At 38.7% G+C, this 18,983-nt stretch overlaps 1 protein-coding gene across 2 annotated transcripts in view; it reads left to right on the forward strand.

Annotated features, from left to right (window-relative positions):
- Positions 1-18,983, forward strand: part of SNTG1 (syntrophin gamma 1) — a 221,460-nt gene that overhangs the window by 176,844 nt on the left and 25,633 nt on the right. For both annotated transcript variants that reach the window (XM_079983352.1, XM_079983353.1), the window contains 3 exons: positions 11,529-11,645; positions 13,138-13,209; positions 18,480-18,632. In XM_079983352.1, coding sequence (XP_079839478.1) covers positions 11,529-11,645; positions 13,138-13,209; positions 18,480-18,632 — 342 coding nt within the window. The remainder of the gene's footprint in view (positions 1-11,528; positions 11,646-13,137; positions 13,210-18,479; positions 18,633-18,983) is intronic.

The raw sequence follows: 18,983 nt of genomic DNA on the forward strand, positions 1-18,983 counted from the left end.
AGCTTTCTAGAAAGTTCCACACTATGGCCTGCATATGCATGGAATCCACTGACTGCACAAACAAGGGTTAAAGGTGAGCAGTACATATTTGGGGGATATCAAGTTAGGTATTAAAATGCAGGCACTTGGGGTTACCATTCCTAACTTGGCCCTTGTCACTGCAGCAGATCACGTTTATTGTCCCCCTTGTGTGTGTTTTGAGGATCCATTTGTAAAGAGGAGCAAAGCTATCAGGGACAAGATGATAAGACAGTATTTATCTGACTGATAGACATCTGTATTGAAGCTGACTACATACAAATATTTTCACTGTGAAATAATAAGCTCCAAGTAGACATTATTCATATTATAACTCTTTGCAGAGCGGTAAAATTAAAAATGAGCGCTGAAATAAAATATTAATATTAGGGTTTTAGGCATTTAATGGGATCAGTTACATATTGAAACAATTGTCTCCATATATGTTTCTAATACCTAAAGAAGAAGGGAAATGTATGGCCACATGTGTGGGTGTCTGTCTGTGTGTACACTCACACACGACTTTGAGATATTTGACTCTATATAGAGATAATTGCTTCAATTCTCCATAGTTGTTTCTCAAAAACTTTTAACTCAGCATCTCTTGACAGATATCAATGGAATTTTTTTATGTCTTAGAATATACTTGCCCTGTCACCATCTGTTGTCACCAAACAGATTTTTGATCAGGCTCATCACGACAAGGAAGGCACTAGGTTGAAACAACTATTGCTAAGTGTGTATAAAAACGCATAGGGGAGCTGGGTTCTTGCTGTTAAATTAAGCAGAAATGCACACCAGGGTGTCAATTACGCTGCGATAATTCCCTCATATTGCCCTGTCAGCTGTCTGTGCAACTAAGCATTGATTATTTTTGCAACTAATGTTTGATTATTTTTGCATTGATTTGAGCTGAGAATGCCTTTGTTATTACATCTTTACTTGGTTTTATTTAAAGGAAGAGAATTCCCCAAAGAGAGTTGTAAAAGAAAAAGAGCTAAAAGAGATGTAATGTAATTAATTCTCATTACTGCTTTAGATTCTTCTGAGAAGCCTTATTTCTTCAGTCTGGGATTCTTTAGGCGTCTCATGTTTTGAGAATGTATGCCTTTCTTGGTGTCCTTCTGCACTGTGTCCCAAGTCACGTGGCAAGTGTTTGAGAAGCTTTTAGGCCCAATGTGTGTAGCAATTCTCTTTCCTGGTTTTTTAAAAAACACAATGCATGATTCTCTGTCTGCAGGAACAGTGCAGGGTCCTGGTAGCTAGTTGGTTAACTGAGCATTTGGCAAGTGGGCTTTCCTACAGATGGTCAGCTTGAATACTTGCTGTGCACATTGGCATGCAATGCATGCTGTATTCATGCAAAGACAGTTAAGGTAAATTAAGAGAGCTGCTGGAAATGCCAGGTAGAAGGAATGGAACATTAGCTAGCTTCCCGAATCTGAAGGAAACTCAATAAGGATTGGTGGAAATCCAGAGAGAAAAGCATGGTTTTGTTGCTGCTGCTGTTTGAAATTTTAGAGTGTAACCTAGCAGTTCTGTCAATATCCACTTCCATGTGATAGTGATACATAGCAAAGTCGTGCTATTGTGAGCCATGCACTTGCGTCTAGATCTCATTGAAATATCCTTGAGATGTGAGCAGCTTTCATCAACTACAATGGGTGCATATTAACAGCTTTGCATTTCCTTGACCATGATTATATTTAGAGATGGGTCTCATATACATCCACTGTAAGGATGAAGGGACAAAATCCACTTGAAAATTAGCCCACCTGAATTGATTCAAAATAATTTTAGTAGGCCCAGTTTAGGCATTCCCAGTACAGTTCTTTTCATGGTCACAGAACTGATAATTCTTGTGTTTAGAATGTGAAAACATTGAGTAAGCCTAGATGAATGTTATTCCTTAGGAAACTGTATAAACTCCATAAATTAATTGGAACTGATGATGTAGACATTTTAAGTACAGCTATGCATAACACTTAAGTTTTACAGAAGGATGTTAAAATTTAGTTTATAGAAATCATGAAAAAAAATGTTTTATTATTGTCTGCTCTATTTCTGGTCAAACAATATTTCTTAACATGCCATGGTATCTTTATCCCTAAAGTATTTTGTGGAGTGTAGATGTTCTAGCTGCACACTCACCCAAGAAGACAGTATTTTGACAGTCTCCATTTGATATTCACTCTTTAGATTCACCCGCAGCAAAGCAGTTCAAACAAATTCCAAAAAGATGTATCATGTATGCATAGGATGTTCACTGCAAATTTCTAAGATGACATTCTGTTGATCTGGCACTGATATGTTGTCAGTTCTGCTGTTCATCTCCATAAGCAGAATCTTCCAACATAACTATAACTATATTTATGCTTGAAGGTGATAATACCTGTAAAAGCATTTTGGGCTTTATTCACTCAACATCCCCCCCCAATCCCGAATTGAAATATTGTTATCTTGTTATGGCAGGTTTGTTGTCATAGGATATTATTCTTCTATGCAAGAACAAAGAAATCTAAGATATTTCAGACTCACACCCTTACTGATCATCTTGGACCATTGATAGGACATTTATCTATGAAATTGCATGCCATGCTCTTCTGTATTCCTTTAATGTGAAAAGTTTCGGCACATAGGCAATTACTGTAGGGGTGATGATGCCAGGATAAAACTGCCATGGAAATAGACTTCTTTGAAACCCTTCGTTGAAAAGCATACAATACTTGTCTCCTAGTTTTCCTGCTGCTGTTGTTTTTATCTTAACATCAAGAGCTGAAATTCAGGAAGGCATTTGATTTTTATACTTATTTTATTGCAGTATGGTAAAGCTTTCAGCATCAACTAGTGAATGGAAATAATGTTAACTTTCATATTATAATTTACAGGGGATCTGGCATTAGTTTACTTTCTCATTATATTAGAGTATTGAAGATCTGTCAGGTAATAATGAATACATTCAACCTAGTGCCCCATACCTCCAAATATATAGCCTAACATAACAGTCATGCTGTTTATTATGGGAGCTCGGGGAAAGAGAAACTATCAGAGCCTTAAATCAATGCAATTTAAAGTCTTTGTTATTGATCAGTTCATGAAATATGGTGTACATCCATCTATAGCTTCATCTAGCTTATAGAAGTTGTAGTAGTCAAACTACCTGCTCATGCGAGCTTAGTCCAAAGCTGTCAATATGCCTCAGATGTTAGGACTGTATACTTAGGAATAAAATTAGGAAATATAAATTAAATAATGATAAAAGATGAATGAATAAAGTACTGCCAAGTGTTTGACTCTCTCAAAAGCCTTTCTTAAGATAATTTCTGTCCTCGGGTTTGGATAGATAGACATGTTTTTGAATTTCCACCCTGGCAAATCTTACCTCCCTCTGCCCCAATCTCCCTTCCTCACATTGCAGAGCAGCATAGATAACATTTGCGACTAAGATTTTGGAAATTTCTAAGGCAATGGAAATGGCAATGTGTATGCCCATTGTATGATTCCTGAAAAAAATATCTCCTTCCCTGTCTTTGAAATATTGTCTGAAAATCTTAGAACATGTGTCCCATAGCTAACACTGAGAATTTCAAAATACCATGTATTCTTTTTAAGCATACAGTTCACTCTTTCGTAGTGTGCAATAGGGTATAAACACGCTTATCTTCATATGGACTGTGCCCATTGTTCAGTAGGTTTTTACAGCAATCTCATATAAATCATTTAATCCACCTGAGGATTTGATAGACTCTTTGAAATCTGTTTTGAGCTGTGTTCTTAAGTGTAATTAGCCTTCAAGCTCACAGTTTGGCCTTGAGTTGCAAGTCATGATCTCTCATCCTGACTTATCCCAGAAGGCAGTCGTGAGGATAAAAAGCAGCTCAGATGAAGTGCAGAATACAAATTCCACTATGTCTTTAGTGCATAAAATATGCAGGTAGTTAAGGATGCTGCATAAGAGACAGAATGCAAAAAAGGGGGGGGGAGAGAATTCTCTTCCTTAATTCTGTAGTGTAGGGAAGTTTTGTCAATTTCAGTTTGGTGGGCAAGCTTGAAGCAAAGTGGATGGGGATGCAAAATATGGAGAAGAGTCTTTGAGCACGCGGAAAGAGTGTTTCCCAGTAACCACAACCAGTCAAGAGGTATCTGGGATTAGAGGGCCCAGTTTTGATCTTCAGACAGAGCATATCTATGTGGGGTTGCCAACTTTACTGGTAGGGTTTTGTACGTTTCAAAAGAGGTGGATAACCTGCATCCCATTTTTTTTCAGGACTCCCAATTCATATCCAATGGTCAGGGACCACAAGAGTTGTAGTCCAACAGCATCTGGAGGGCCAACCCTTTTTAACACTTGTCTGTCTCTATACTAGGAAAAGCTATATCTGTTGAGTTTCTATCTTGCCTCCACTTCCAAAATGGCAATTATGGTTGCATCTCTTCTTTTACAATTTAAGCTTTGCTTACTAAATTAAATTAGATATCTCTTGCTTCACAGCCCTACAGTTCTACATTGCCTCACTCTTGAGCATATTGATTTGAAAAACTCATTTCAAATATGGAAATGCTGTATTTCATATGGATTTTTTTCCAAATTTTACCAGTAGCAGCTTGGAATAATTAGAACTTATGTACTAAAGGCACATATGCAGGTGAAGTCACACTTATTTCAATGGATTTGTACATAAGCTCAGACATAGGAGGTTGTTACAGCACAATAGCACAATGAAATTAAGATAAGAAGTTCAGCTGCAATTCTGTGCAGATTTGTCTGAAAATAAGCCAAAAATAAAATATGCCTTCCTGGATCAGACCAAAGGTCACACAAAACGCTTCTGGGAAACCCACAATTAGAATATAAAGGATGTTCCTAGCAACTCCTACTGAGAATAATACTGCCTCTGATATTTGAGGTGACATATAGCCATATGATTTAATTTGTCATTGATAATTTTGCTCCATGGATTTATCTAATTGCCTGTTGGTCATCGAGCTTCATGTCCACCTGTTTGGGAGCCATTTCCTTATCTCATAGCCATCAACAGATGAAAAATCAGTTTGCAGTGTAAGCATTTTAACTTAATCAGGTCACTAGGACTCTTATTCTATTTTGAAATGAATGTTAAAGGTAAAGGTAAAGGTACCCCTGCCCATACGGGCCAGTCTTGACAGACTCTGGGGTTGTGCGCCCATCTCACTTAAGAGGCCAGGGGCCAGCGCTGTCCGGAGACACTTCCGGGTCACGTGGCCAGCGTGACATCGCTGCTCTGGCGAGCCAGAGCCGCACACGGAAACGCCGTTTACCTTCCCGCTGGTAAGCGGTCCCTATTTATCTACTTGCACCCGGAGGTGCTTTCGAACTGCTAGGTTGGCAGGCGCTGGGACCGAGCAGCGGGAGCGCACCCCGCCGCAGGGATTTGAACCGCCGACCTTTCGATCGGCAAGTCCTAGGCGCTGAGGCTTTAACCCACAGCGCCACCTGCATCCCTGAAATGAATGTTAGATTTTTTTAATGAAGTTTAACGAATCTGAAAGTCATACTGCTGTATATGCACACAAACAGTTTATTCAGTGCTGCTGTAAAGAGGGGCTAGGCCACATAGATAAATGAGAACATATATTTTAAGCTGCAAATGATCTAGCAACAGCTTCCGTTCCAAATCTACAGCTGCCCTCCCATTTATCTTCAACCCTTAAATACTAAATTTTACAGCCTATGTATGGCAGCCTCATCTATCTTTCACATCAACCTTCTGGAATCATGAAATGCATTTCTGAGAAGGATCCACTGTGCACTTTGCAGGAAGGAAAATATTATCCCATGTTCAGCTGCCAGGGAAGGTGTTTAGAATTCATCAAACTTTTTTTTTTAAAATTGTTGGGAAATCAGTATATGTTGCATGTGGGTTGGCTGAACAAAATTATAGAAGACAGAATAGGCCAAACTGGGAGTTCCTCTCTGCTTTAGTGGGCATTTTGTCTGCTATCTTTCCAGTACTACTGAGCCACAAACTGAAATGTTCTGAACCACCAGCCTCTTTGTGATCCCTCAAGCTTCCTGCTTCTAGTACCTCTCAGGTTGTCCCCTCCTCTGAGGTGTGGCCAGTTTCTCACTAACAGGAACCAAGATCTAAGTAGTCTTCTGTGCCTTCCCTGGGGGGCTCTTGGGCAGGCAGCTTCCACTACTCTTCCCCATGCTGCCAGTCCCTGACACTAGCAGTTATTGATAGCCTTATCCCCATGAATGTTTCTACTCTCTTTTGACATGCAGAGTGACACCGCTTCCAGTACGTACTTCCCTGGCCTTCCTGTATAGTTTTAATCTATGTAATTGGTTTTATTTCCTTTTATGCATTTTTATTTTTGCAAAGTGCTTTGAGTTTATTTTATAACAAGTGAGGCCTTTTGTTTTTTATAGCATAAAGAAAGCAAAATATTATGGCCAAAGCTTGATTTAATAAAACCAGTTTAGGAGCCCAGGTAGTCTTTCTTATAGCTGGGTTGCTTTAGACAAGTCAATCTTCCCGTGGTGGTTTTTAGAAGGAATGAAATAAATAAGAAAATTCTTGTAAATTGTAATGCATATACCTACAGGATACACACAAATGTAAAGGAGCAGAGCCCCATATAGCATAAAACCCACAAAGTTAATCTGCCACTTTCATATTTGGGAAATTTATTCCAGTGTTGATGCTTCTTCTGGGCAACAATAAACTTCATTTCTGGAAGTTCTGCATGCTAAGTTGCTTTAAATGAGTCGCATCGGATAATATGTTTTTGGAATCTGACAACCATGAAAAATTCTTCATTACTAATCTAGCTTTGATGAAGTAATGAAATGAGATATAATCTGGAGATCTCAAGAACTACAATGCCTTATTTTCGGTTTCAGCTTTACAATGAAATTCAGCTGATGTTACATACGTTATGAATCCATTTCGCATGTACTCTTATATACAATTGCTGTAATAGATTGTTATATCTGTCAATTACTTTAGTTACCTCTTAACACTGTTTATAGGTTCCATTATCTTAATCTGTGCTGTTTGCACCTACACTATAGCCAGCACACACAATCACTTCAAGACTTGAAATTGGAATTATATACCTTGATTATTCTATCCTCTTTCAATTATAGGCATTGATTTCTCTTTTAGAAGATTAATGGCCCTTTCTGTAATGGTATAATTCTGCTAGCAATTTAATCTTATGTCTACATATTATCAAGTTTGATTATTTCTGATGTTTGTGTTCCTATAACTTTCTTTTAGACAAACCTGACTGCTGTGTAGTAAACTATTTGGAGTGCAATAAAATGGATCAGTTTGTAATTTGTGATTAATTTTATAGAAGTGCATTCAAAATCCAAGCATGTGATAGAAACAAAAAAAGGTGGATTGACTGTAAAAATTGGGAAGAAAGACCAATACACAATGGTAATGGGCCTGGAGATGGATCATGTAAGAGCAATACTGTATCTTTGACTGAAAATCGAGCTGAAGGTAGCTATCTTGAGCCATAAACCATGATAAGTCACAGTGGAACAGCTTCAGAAGTCAGAATGCAGGCAGTATAGTAGGAAATCAAGATTGAAGAGTGGTCCAGAGAGACTAAATAGCAACAACAAAATGACTTACTGCCAAGGAAAGGGGATAAGTAGAATTATCTTGCAATAAATTGGTCTCTCTCAATTCTTAGCCACCCTGTAGTGCCTGAATATAAACGAGGAGCAAGCTCTTAGGGGGTGGGAGTAGGTCATTTAGTTATCCAGACATTAGTGTTATGCCTGTAAGTTAGTTCCACTGGAAATTCAATATCCAAAAGACTTACCCAAAGCATACTTTATCCCTGCTGCCTCAACACTATTAAGTTAATCCAAGCCCACTAAGACTTCTGGACTTCTTTGCAGTCCCAGCTCAATTTGTCTTTCACAGCTATGATTTTTATAGTAGCAAACAGTCTGCTGTGGATTTTCAGGGGGAATGTGAAGCAGTACACAAGACTCTCTGATGCATGGTAAATTCTTGGTCACAATGTGTAGGAAACTCATATCAAAGAATTTGTGGAGAACAGCTCTGTGGAGACTGTCAATGAATGTCCCTAGATCCTTGAGCAAACCATAGCATTCCTTTGAAAATAAGGACAGTAGGGTCTTTTAGTGATAAATTTGACAGCCTAATGGGATTACAGAATAATGTTTCTATGCCAGGGGGCAGGTGAGTTGCATGGCAAGTAAACAAGACACATTGATGATTTCTTACTGTATAGATATGTTGGATTATATAAAACTAGACATGCATCAACAACTATAGACACTAACACCTATATGTTGCAGCTGCAGGGCCATGTGTAGGGAGCCCCCAGGAGCAGGGAAGGAGTAGTGAAACATAAGAATAAACAGGCACAACAATGTTCTGGAACTGAAAATGGTCACAACTTTATTGATCACAGATGCTGGTAGGCTTTGGCTTAGGCACTGGGGATGTCTCTGAGTCAGTCTCCTGACTGATGGCTGACATTGAACAGGGTCGTATCTGGATGAACGGATGCTTCACAATGCAGGTCAGCCAAGCTGAGCCACAGGCCAGTTAAATTTTCAGTTGCAGTAATGTTTCCAAGCTAACAATATATAAAATTAACAAACAGGAATTTAACAGTTCAGGTTACAAATAAAACTATATGGTAACACAAAGTAGCTTTTCTGAACGCTATTCAAAGTCTTGGTGCTGACCTTTAAAGCCCTAAATGGCCTTGGCCCTGTATATCTGAAGGAGCGTCTCCACTCCCGTCGTTCAGCCTGGACACTGAGGTCCAGTATCAATGGCCTTCTGGTGGTTCCCTCACTGCAAGAAGTGAGGTTACAGGAAACCAGGCAGGGGGACTTCTTAGTAGTGGCGCCCTCCCTGTGGAATGCCCTTCAATCAAATGTCAAGGAGATGAATATATCTTTTATGAGACATCTGAAGGCAGCCCTGTATAGGAAAGCTTTTTAAGGTTTAATGTTTTATTATGTTTCTACATATGCTCGAAGCCACCCAGAGCAGCTGGGGCAATTCAGTCAGTTGGGTATGATGATGATGATGATGATTTGAAAGACCGAGGTAAATAAAAAAGTGTCTGAAATTGCATTTTGAAATGGGAGTTTTGAAAGCCAGACTTGAAGCTCAGCTGTGCATTGATGTTATTTGCATTCTTCTGCTGGGACTACTGAGCTCTTTTTGCATTTTCCACAATTAGGGCAGATTAAGAATATTGGAGAGCCTTTATTTCATTCTTTCTTTAAAAACTTTGTATGGAGGAAACAAAATGTGAGAGTAAATGAGAAGCATGGGGAAGGCTTTTAAGGCAAAAAGAGCCATTTCGGGTTTCAGAATGGTAGAGCTGAAAAAAATGGCACGGGGGGATATATATTGGGCTAAAGCAGAGGAAAAATTGGGGTGAACATGGGAAGGTTTGAAAATATGGGCAAGGGGTTGCATCTACTTTCCTGCTCTCTGATCCCCACAGCATAGGTTTTTGCATGCAGGGACTACTTATTTGGTGACCTATGAGCTGTTTATCCAACTATGCTTCTCTCTCCCTCCCACCCCCCCCCCAATTTTTTGTAAGATTTCTTTTAGGCAAGTGAGAAATCAGTAATATAAATTACTTACAATTCTGCTGAAACAAAGTTATAGGGTCTCCTCCTTTCCCTGATCAATTTCATATCTTGCAATGCAGCAAGAGATGGTCTTGAATATTGCTTCTGATATCTTGTAGTCTTTTGAATTAACAGTTTGACAGGTGCTGTACGGTCTGAATCAAAAATATCCTTTTTATGTTAATAAATCTTTAATAAAAGAAAGGCCCGTCAGTGAAATCAATCTAATTCATTCGCATGATGTAGAGAGACAAGGGAACAATATATCAAAGAGCAATTGCTTTAAATTTCCGGGACTGCTTTAATACTGGAAAAATAATCCAGTGTGAAATATCAATGCATCTATATAGAACAAATGGCTTTATCTGGGTTGATAAATGACATGAGACATTATGAAATATTATCAAGGTTTTCAGAGAGAAAATCTGTTAAATGAACAAAATCCCTTGCTTATAAATTAAATATCCCCAGTTCTCACACATACTTGATTAACTTTATTTATGGGAACTAGTAGATCAGAATCTCAAGATATTGGACCTGCAAATGTAGGAGCCATCATGTAAATTATCTTCCTTATCTATCAGTTGGATAGCTAGCAGTGGCAGTAGCAAACCCCACAAAGGCATTGTAAAAATCAGTTGTGTCTAAAAGTCATCAAAGGTATAGACCATTTTAGTTGGCCCTACATCCCTCTAGGGTTGGTAACTCCTATAATATTGGCACAAAGGTGAAAAGCCTGGTAGCTGGATCTAGTCTACTGAGCCATTTCTGGTGGTCCTGTGACAATTAGGCGCTTCTTGCCTTGAAATATGGCCTCTTCTCCCAGATTCAAAAGCAGCGATCTTTGATGCAAAGGAAGTGCGCTTCCAATTCTTCTTCATTTTATCCACAGCTTGATTTTCCCCCCATTTCCAGTAAAAAGCTACATTCAAAGTCACAAGTAGTTAGTAGATGAGATGTTTTTTCAATAAATCACAGCAACTCTTCCATGCTGCTAGTTTTGAACTAAGTAGAAACTAGAGAAGGAGAAATCTTTTGATGCATAAAAATATAATTGCTTAGGCCTAGTGTTTCAAATACAGTTTTAATCAGGGGCACTAAAAACAAAGACATACTATATTCTCCAGGTAGTCTACTGTCAAGTAATTCATTTTACAGTGAATGCAGTTTAAAGAGACAGTAACATTGTCTGAGTTATGCTTTTCTTTTGCTTCTAAAAGAGGTTAAAGACAGGCACCTGCATCACAATTTTTTTCCTCAACCCCGAGACTCAGGTTCATGGTCCACTAGAAGATGAGTATCCTCACAAGTGATTATAACCATCATATGATACCATGTTTTGGCAATGTTATGAATGGTGTTTGGACAGCTGGTACATCTCTCTCAGTATAATATAATAGAGTTTCCTGTAACAAAACTGTCACATAAAGTTTGGAAACATGCTTGAATGCACTGTTAAGTATATTTGTTGCAACACCATTTTCACATAATAATCTAATGTGGGGAAGTGTGATTATATTCTTTTATGCAATGCAGTGAAAATTTAGTTCCATCTTCTCCTTTTTATTTCACACAGTTGCAAAGAAAACAAAAAAAGAAGCATTCCATTAGGAATTTTAATTAACAGTGGGCTGTTTGCACAATTGAAGGCTTGAAATTATGTATGTGATGAGTTGTACATGCCATATATATTGTTGAATGACTTTCTGTGCTAATAAATCTTGAGTGACACATAGGCACAATTCAAGACATGGATTGTGACAGCAGAAATTTCGTGGGACTTCTAGAAACAGGCTGTTGAATGTTGCATATTTTCATAACAAATGTTCATTGTATGTGTGTAGAATTTGTCAAAACTATTTGTATTTTCTGCCAGATAGTCTACACAGGCTGGACAGAAGAACGGGAACAAGATTCTCTTCAGGACAGAATGTATACACCAAAGTTTCTAGCGTTGAGAGGTTCTTCACTTTATAAATTTATAGCACCTCCAGTAAGTATTAGTACCATTTATTGGCTGCCCATTAAATGGTTTTTATGAAATTGATATAAAGGTTTTATGTTACTCCTAGGCATTTCATTCAGCTCTGTTGTAAGGAAAAGCAACAATAGTGATGGGGAAATTTGATTTATTAACACAAAATTGCTATGAAAAGAAATGACCTTACAACTAATTTTGTCCATTCCCAGTACTGAGATTTCTCTGTAAACTTAGAAACTCTCTGTTCTTTACACAGCATGTTTCCAGAAACTACCTTCTTTGTTGATGTCATAATCATGAGGAAATATCTAATAAGTATGAGGGAAAAAAATCTTGATAGAATTTTCTTCTAGTGTACAATTTTGTTTCTGACCATATAACAAAAGAATGAGGTTGGGGAGATACCCTGGTTCATTTCCTTAGATTACTGCAATATATTCTACATGAGGTAAAGGTAAAGGACCCCTGGATGGTTAGGTCCAGTCAAACTTGATAATGGGGTGCGGCACTCATCTTGCTTCAGGCCGAGGGAGCCAGCATTAGACCACGCTACAGGGGACTGCCTGATTCTTTCCCTGTTCTGGAGCAGATCTGATAAGGAAGAAGAAAGGGAAAACTTTTCAGTGCATAGAAATATAACTCTTTAGGCCCAAAGTTTGAGTAAGCTCTTAAACAGGATGCTAAAACAAAAAAAGACACTTCAGACGGTCCAGAAGGCTGGCATCAGGCTCTTCATACAGGCCACATATAAGGAGTATATGAATCCCTTAGTGTACTAGCTACACAGGCTTCCATTTTGTGTCCAGGTTCAATCCAATATTCTAGTGATGACCTTTGAAACCCTTTATAGTTTGACACCTGGATATCTGAAGGACTGTCTACTCCCATGTGAACAAACTTGGCTGCCTTCCGAGATCATTGTTAGAGGTCCTCCTCCGTGTGGCATCCTTGCCATGTAAATATGCTGTGTTTTATTTGGCATGTGTCCAATAAAGAGGATATATCACACTGAAACTGCTTTTGTAAGGAGCTTGCCCACAGAGATTGGCTTTGCAGAGCTTTCAGGTTATGCTTGTTGAATCATTCAGATTAGATTCCAGACTTGTGAAGTGGTGCAGGGTTGGCAAGGCGGCATGAACAGCACCCCCCAGAAAAATGCACCTGGGAACATTGCCCCCCCTCCAGCTATGCCTCTGATTTAACCCTTTCTAACCTCCACAGAGGTGAGTGGGAGTCATTATCAGAGCTCAAGGACACATTCCAACCAGACAAAAACACTCAAGAAGGATTTGAGGGCATAGCCTGCAGGAAAAGGGTGCAAGTGAGGAGGGGTGTGGCTTAAGGAGAGTCCCAAGGACCATATATACCAGACTAGAGGGCCACATTTGGCCCTCAGGCCTAAGGTTTCCCACCCCTGCTGTACACCATAATTTGACATTACTTTCCAACCGATATAACTGGATGAAAAAACAGTTCAATTAAATTTTGTTTATTTTCACCCAAGGTTACTACGTGGGACTGGACACGAGCCGAAAGAACATTTTCTGTATATGAGATTATGTACAAAATTCTCAAGGTATGAAGAATAAAAATGCAACTTCATTGTACTGAGGGGAAGGAGGGATGGCTGTATTCACCAAACGTCATTGGCTGTATTCACCTAGTCATTGACTACTGCTAGCAAAATATCCCATGGAAGTCAAGTTGGTGGAGAAAAATGGTCTGTGTGAACAGTTTCAAAATGATAGAAATAATTTGGGGAAAGGATTTAATGTGGGTTAAGATTTTGCCACTGACCTTGTAAGAATCATGTGGAATAAGAAGGGTAGCTTTGTCAGGATCCTTTCTTTTAACAGAGAACAATCATAGTCATTCCACAGACACCATATTCACCTTAGAGTAGAGTACAATTTCCAACTCTGAGAACCTGATTTTCAAGGAGGCCTGAGCTACAGCATCTCATATGGCCAATGTCAGCACTGGGCCACCTTTGACAGTGTCTGGTGCTTTGCCATCTACCCACACAGAGCATGACTGGCTACTGATGCTTCCTCCACATCCCCTTGCTTCAGGAGTATAGCAAGCTGCCTTATACCAAGTTAGAACATTAGTACATCTAGTTCAGTTCTGTTCGTGCTGACTGGCAGTCGCTCTTTGAAGTTCAGATAAGGGGCATGGTCAGTTCTACCTAGAGGTGCCAGGGATTGAACCTGGAACTTTCTACATGTAGAACATTTGCTTTGCCCCTGAGCTGCATCCCTTCGTCGCAGGCATTCTAGTGAGCATGATGACAGCTTGGAGCCACCATTTAACTTTCCTACAATGTCCCAGGCCAGTCACAATGTAGCATTGCTGAGAAATTGTGAGACATTTAAATGGTTGAGACCTCCATTACATTGGGGGTGCTCCAGGAGTGTTCTTGTGCATTGTAGAAGGTGTGAATTGTGACAAAGCAATGGTGGCCCCAAGTTACCCTGGTGCTCGACTGTGCACAGTGGGTGAAGTAAGCACTCATATGGAAGAGACCCACCAGAGGGCATGATGCCAAAAGAGTCCCTTCAAACCTGGAACCAGCCCTAACTGCTTTATTGTTGAATAGATTATGTTTTGGGTTCATTATTCAATTTTATTTAATCTGCTTCCAAATATTTGGTGAGGTTTGTTAATGATACCACAGCTTGCATGAAACCATATTGTAAATTTAGGGCAATTTCACAAATGACTCTAGGAATCATAACCAAAAATGTTCCCACATTTGCAATATGAATGAATGAATCACCTTGATCAGTACACACAATCACTTTTTAAGTGACTTCCCCCCTCATTTTTGTATCATATAAACACCATTGAGAAGTGACAAACTGGTAGCCAAATTGTATTTTTAAAGTATTGAGTGTAAAAATGCAATTATTCTTATCTGATGTTTATCTTCACGTGCCATCTGTGCTTTACATTTAATGAAACATAATAAGATAGGGTTTCTGATAGTCCAATTTGTTTTAAATGTAGAGCCCTAAATGCCAAGTAGTAAATGAATGATAACAAATAATTTTAAAGGGAGTTGTTTAAAAAGCTAATGTACGCACAACAATACTTCACAGTATATTGTGTCTGGGATTATAGAAGTAGAAATGGCTATTTGGCTAATGCCTTGCAACAGGAGCTGAATTTAAAACCATCATTTGCCCAACTTTACTATACTGTGGCATCTGGTGATTGGAAAATAAATTCAGCTTTATCACAACATTATGGCAAGAAATGAAGACTACTAGTTTCTACTGGAAGTGTTAAGATATGTTCGCTCATTACACTTAGTTTGAAAATTGTAATTTATCCTTAAGTGATGAACCAATTTTTTTCAGAAACTTAGTCAATTCAGTCTTAATTTAATATTGTCTCTAGGGATTCAGTGCTGTAGCATCTAGTCAGTGTCATTTAGGCATGATAAGGCCCTGAGCCTGGATATACTGTGTGCATAAGTAATTCTTAGCACACAAATGGCTGGACTCAAGGCAATGATTAGAACCAAGCCAGTCTTTCTGCATCATGTCCATTTATTGCACAAGGAAGAGGCATCATTGTATCCTAAATTCACTCCCCTGTTTCTGCCTCTGGCATTCTCTCTCCAAATGTGCTTTCCAATTTCTCATTTTCATTCTCCTTCCTCCCCTCATTTAGCTCTTGCTCTCTCTCCCTCTCTCTCCCCAATGGCTCCCCTTGGCAATAGCCATTTAAGCAACAATCAACAATTACTAATGCTGATACTCCTCTGCTTAACTGAACACAATAATGGGACTTCTATAAAGGAAAATTTCACACCAAATGGTTTGGGGGATGGGATGGGCAGGGAATGGGACATGAAGCAATTCTCTTCTGAAGCTTTCCCTAGCACTGAATGTTAAGCATGACAGGTATCTGCAGTGTCTGTCGACAGGCTTGCATTCCTGAGCAGATATTTTTCAAAAGTTACTATTGAGCATTGTGTCAACATGTTGAATATTCCTTATGCTGTCCAACCGGAGCCAGGGCCCATAAATTAAGGGAGTGGGGACACAAAACAAACATTGTTCAGAGCAGGTTATCTCCAGTCTCTTTCAGTTCCATCATTAAGAAGCTTGAGAAGCTGAATTACTTTGCATCTAGTATCATATTTACGAGGTCCTTTTAAGGTACACAGAAAGAGGAATAGAGTCTGTGAAGCAGCAGACCAAATATATATAATGCCAAACCTTGGCATTTGTTGAGTACTTTTAATTTGAAATAATTTATTTTTAAGTCCTTGTCTCCCTCAGACAGATGTATTGCTCTCACTTAACATGAAAATCAGTATTAATTAGGCCAGCAAGTGTTGCACTTTCCCATTAGAAGAGATGCTGGTTTAAACTCTTCTGGGATATGAGCCAAGTACTTGACAGTTGTGCTACAGGCTTTATTACATTTGCATTCCCCTTACTCCCTACTTTCAACAACAACAACAAAAAGTAGAGCAAACTTTTTTGAGTACCTAGCTCAACATAAAGTTCTCTTTAGGGTTCTGTCTCCAGACATTAGAAACTGGAATAAGTTATGTAAATCAGTTGAATCTGAAAGTGTTTACAGGTTGGTGGATGGAAATTCCATTGTGTCTAATTTGACCATGTATTAGACAAGACAGCACCTTCAGTAGATTTTAGGAATCAGTTACAATTGGTAATTGATAATGCTTGAAGATGAGTGATTGGATAATTGCCTGAATGTGCGTGTTGTGATCCATTTTACATGTAATTTATTTTTCTTTTCTTTTTTAAAGTCATAATGATTATCATGTTTTATCAGGAATTATATCTGTTCTTTTCCCCTCAACATGAATCAGTCACTATGTCCAACTATGAAATAAACCAGAACTTCTTTTTTTAATCAATTTTTATTACAAGTTTCAAACACAGAATACAATAAAAGCCAAACTAATCTACAGAAGAGAAATAATAAAAAAGGCAAGACTAAAAAGGGAATAAAATAAAGAAGAAAGGAAACTCCTATTAGCCCCAGCCAGCATGGTCCATGGTCAGGGGTGAGAGTAGTTAAAAGCCAACATCTGGAGGGTCATATGCAATTCCAGCAGCTGTACTGCCTTGGAAGCACAAGAACTGGGATTGAGCCTTCCTCTGTTACAATACAAAGAAGGAGTCAAATGCCCAAATACTAATATATAGAAAGAAACATCAGCAGCTAGTATATCAAACTTACCTGAGCTCATTATGAAAGAAGCAAACTAATCAGTTCTGGCATATTTATCCAAGATATGTGAATCTCAAAATACAAACCAGGAGGATAGCAGAAAGTATAGCAGCACATCACAGTTGCGCTAGGAGCAGATGAGTTGGCACAGAGATCTTTTGATGGACAGGAATCAGAAAACGGAGCAGGGATTGATAGCTTTTTCCATTTCATTTTCCATCTTTTTCCCATGGTTACATGTTCTGCTCAGGCTCTCTTCCGTTATTTTCCATTTAAAATTTATATAATGTGTTTTCCTCATGCAGCTATCAGTTGCTACAATTTCAAGTAAACCTTTTTTCTTTTATTGATGCGTGTCATCACATCTAGATTCTTTTCTTCATTTTTGATGGGTGCTTGAACGTGCATCAGTGTGTGGATGCCAGTTTTCCTCACTGCTGCTTTTAATGGTGTATGCATTTGGACACTGCCTGCTACAGGACATTTTGTATCCCACTCTTTCTCCATGCAACAGAAAGCCACACATTATCTTAACAATCCCCTTGATATGAGATCATGACTGGCAACTTAAGGCCATGCAGTGAGCTTGAAGGCTAATTACATTTAGGAACAAAGCTCCAAGCAGACTCCAAGGACTCAGTGAAATCCCCAGGTGGATTAAATGTGATTTAAATTAGATGCAGGGAAATGCAAACATATCCCAATGGAGTTGTTCAGCTCAGAAGAAATCATTCAGTGTACAATTGGGTCTAAAGGGCAAAGAATCCTGGTGGCAGGTTATGCAAAGAAGCAAGATGTTGAAGTGTGTTTGTATTTGAAGGAGAGGCCCCTAATTGTGTAGGTTGTTGCTCAAGAATCAGAGTAATGAGAATACCCTCCTTTTCAATTGTGGAAGAGAATGACAACATTTCCCCAAGTACCTTTAAATCTGGATGCATCACTTGTAAATGTTAATTCCACATAGACGGTGGAGGGAAAGCACTCTTAGTTATATGTGCATGCCAGTCAGTGCAGGTTCCTTCATTTAGTTTATAGAACCAGCAAATTGCAACTACAACAACAACAGCAACAAAACTAATTACACCACCACTTGTGGAAAATAACCTAAGACTGTTTGGAGGGCCTCGATTCCTCAAGCAGGATGCCTCAAAACCTCCAACGGGCCTATATTCAAGAGCCTGCAGCCCTTATGACAGATAACATACATTCACTGCTAAAGGAATAGCAGAAAAGTCCAATAATTTGAGAACTGTTTGAATGCATTTGGTTTATTTTCTTTATCCAAAGCCTTGCCAATAAGAAATTGTAGTGTTTTTCAACAGAGTAAAGAAATTGTTGGTGTACACAAAATATATGACACACTTCTGAGGCATTTTATGACTGGTAACTTTGGGAACTATTCAGAGATTGGACACTGGCACCTGTGAATCCTTGTAGCCAAACTGTGCTCTGCTACTTGGCGTGAAAACTCTAAAACATTATTTTATTTCAAATCCATTTAAATGCTGAGACTAATGTGGGCTGAATAAAAATTACATGGCACTTTGTTCTGCATCTAACATGTGGGTCTGTACTGTAAGAAATATTAATTGATGTATGCAAGATTATATAACTCCAGGTTTTCATCAGGACAGTGATCTACTGGATCGTCGAAAACACTGCTTTGGTGTCCAATCTGAAACGGGAGAGGATCTCTACTTTTCTGTGGAATTAGAATGTGACCTCATATTATGGGAAAAGGCCTTCCAATCAGCAACTTTTTTAGAAGTGGAACGAATACAGGTAAGAAACATGTGGTGTCAAATTCATTTTGGGTTATTATTATGCAATACATTTGATGTGATAGTCAGTGCTTTTTTCTGGGGGGACGCAGGGGTACGCATACCCCTAAACATTTTGTGAATCTAAGTTTGGTCTCATTGAGGGGCAGAATTTCAATATGAGTAAGAAAATGAGAGAACCCCTAAACATATTTTCTATAAAAAAAAAGAAAAAGTGATAGTTATTACCAAAGACTTTTTTTTGGGGGGGGAGAGGTTTGGAATATTTAATGGGAAAAAGAGTTAATGATATACTACTAATTGTTTCCATACAGGAAAAAAATCTCATTTAAAAACAAAACAAGATAGGGTT

The sequence above is a fragment of the Podarcis cretensis genome (assembly GCF_951804945.1).
Source record: "Podarcis cretensis genome assembly, chromosome: 7".
NCBI classification, from domain to species: domain Eukaryota; kingdom Metazoa; phylum Chordata; class Lepidosauria; order Squamata; family Lacertidae; genus Podarcis; species Podarcis cretensis.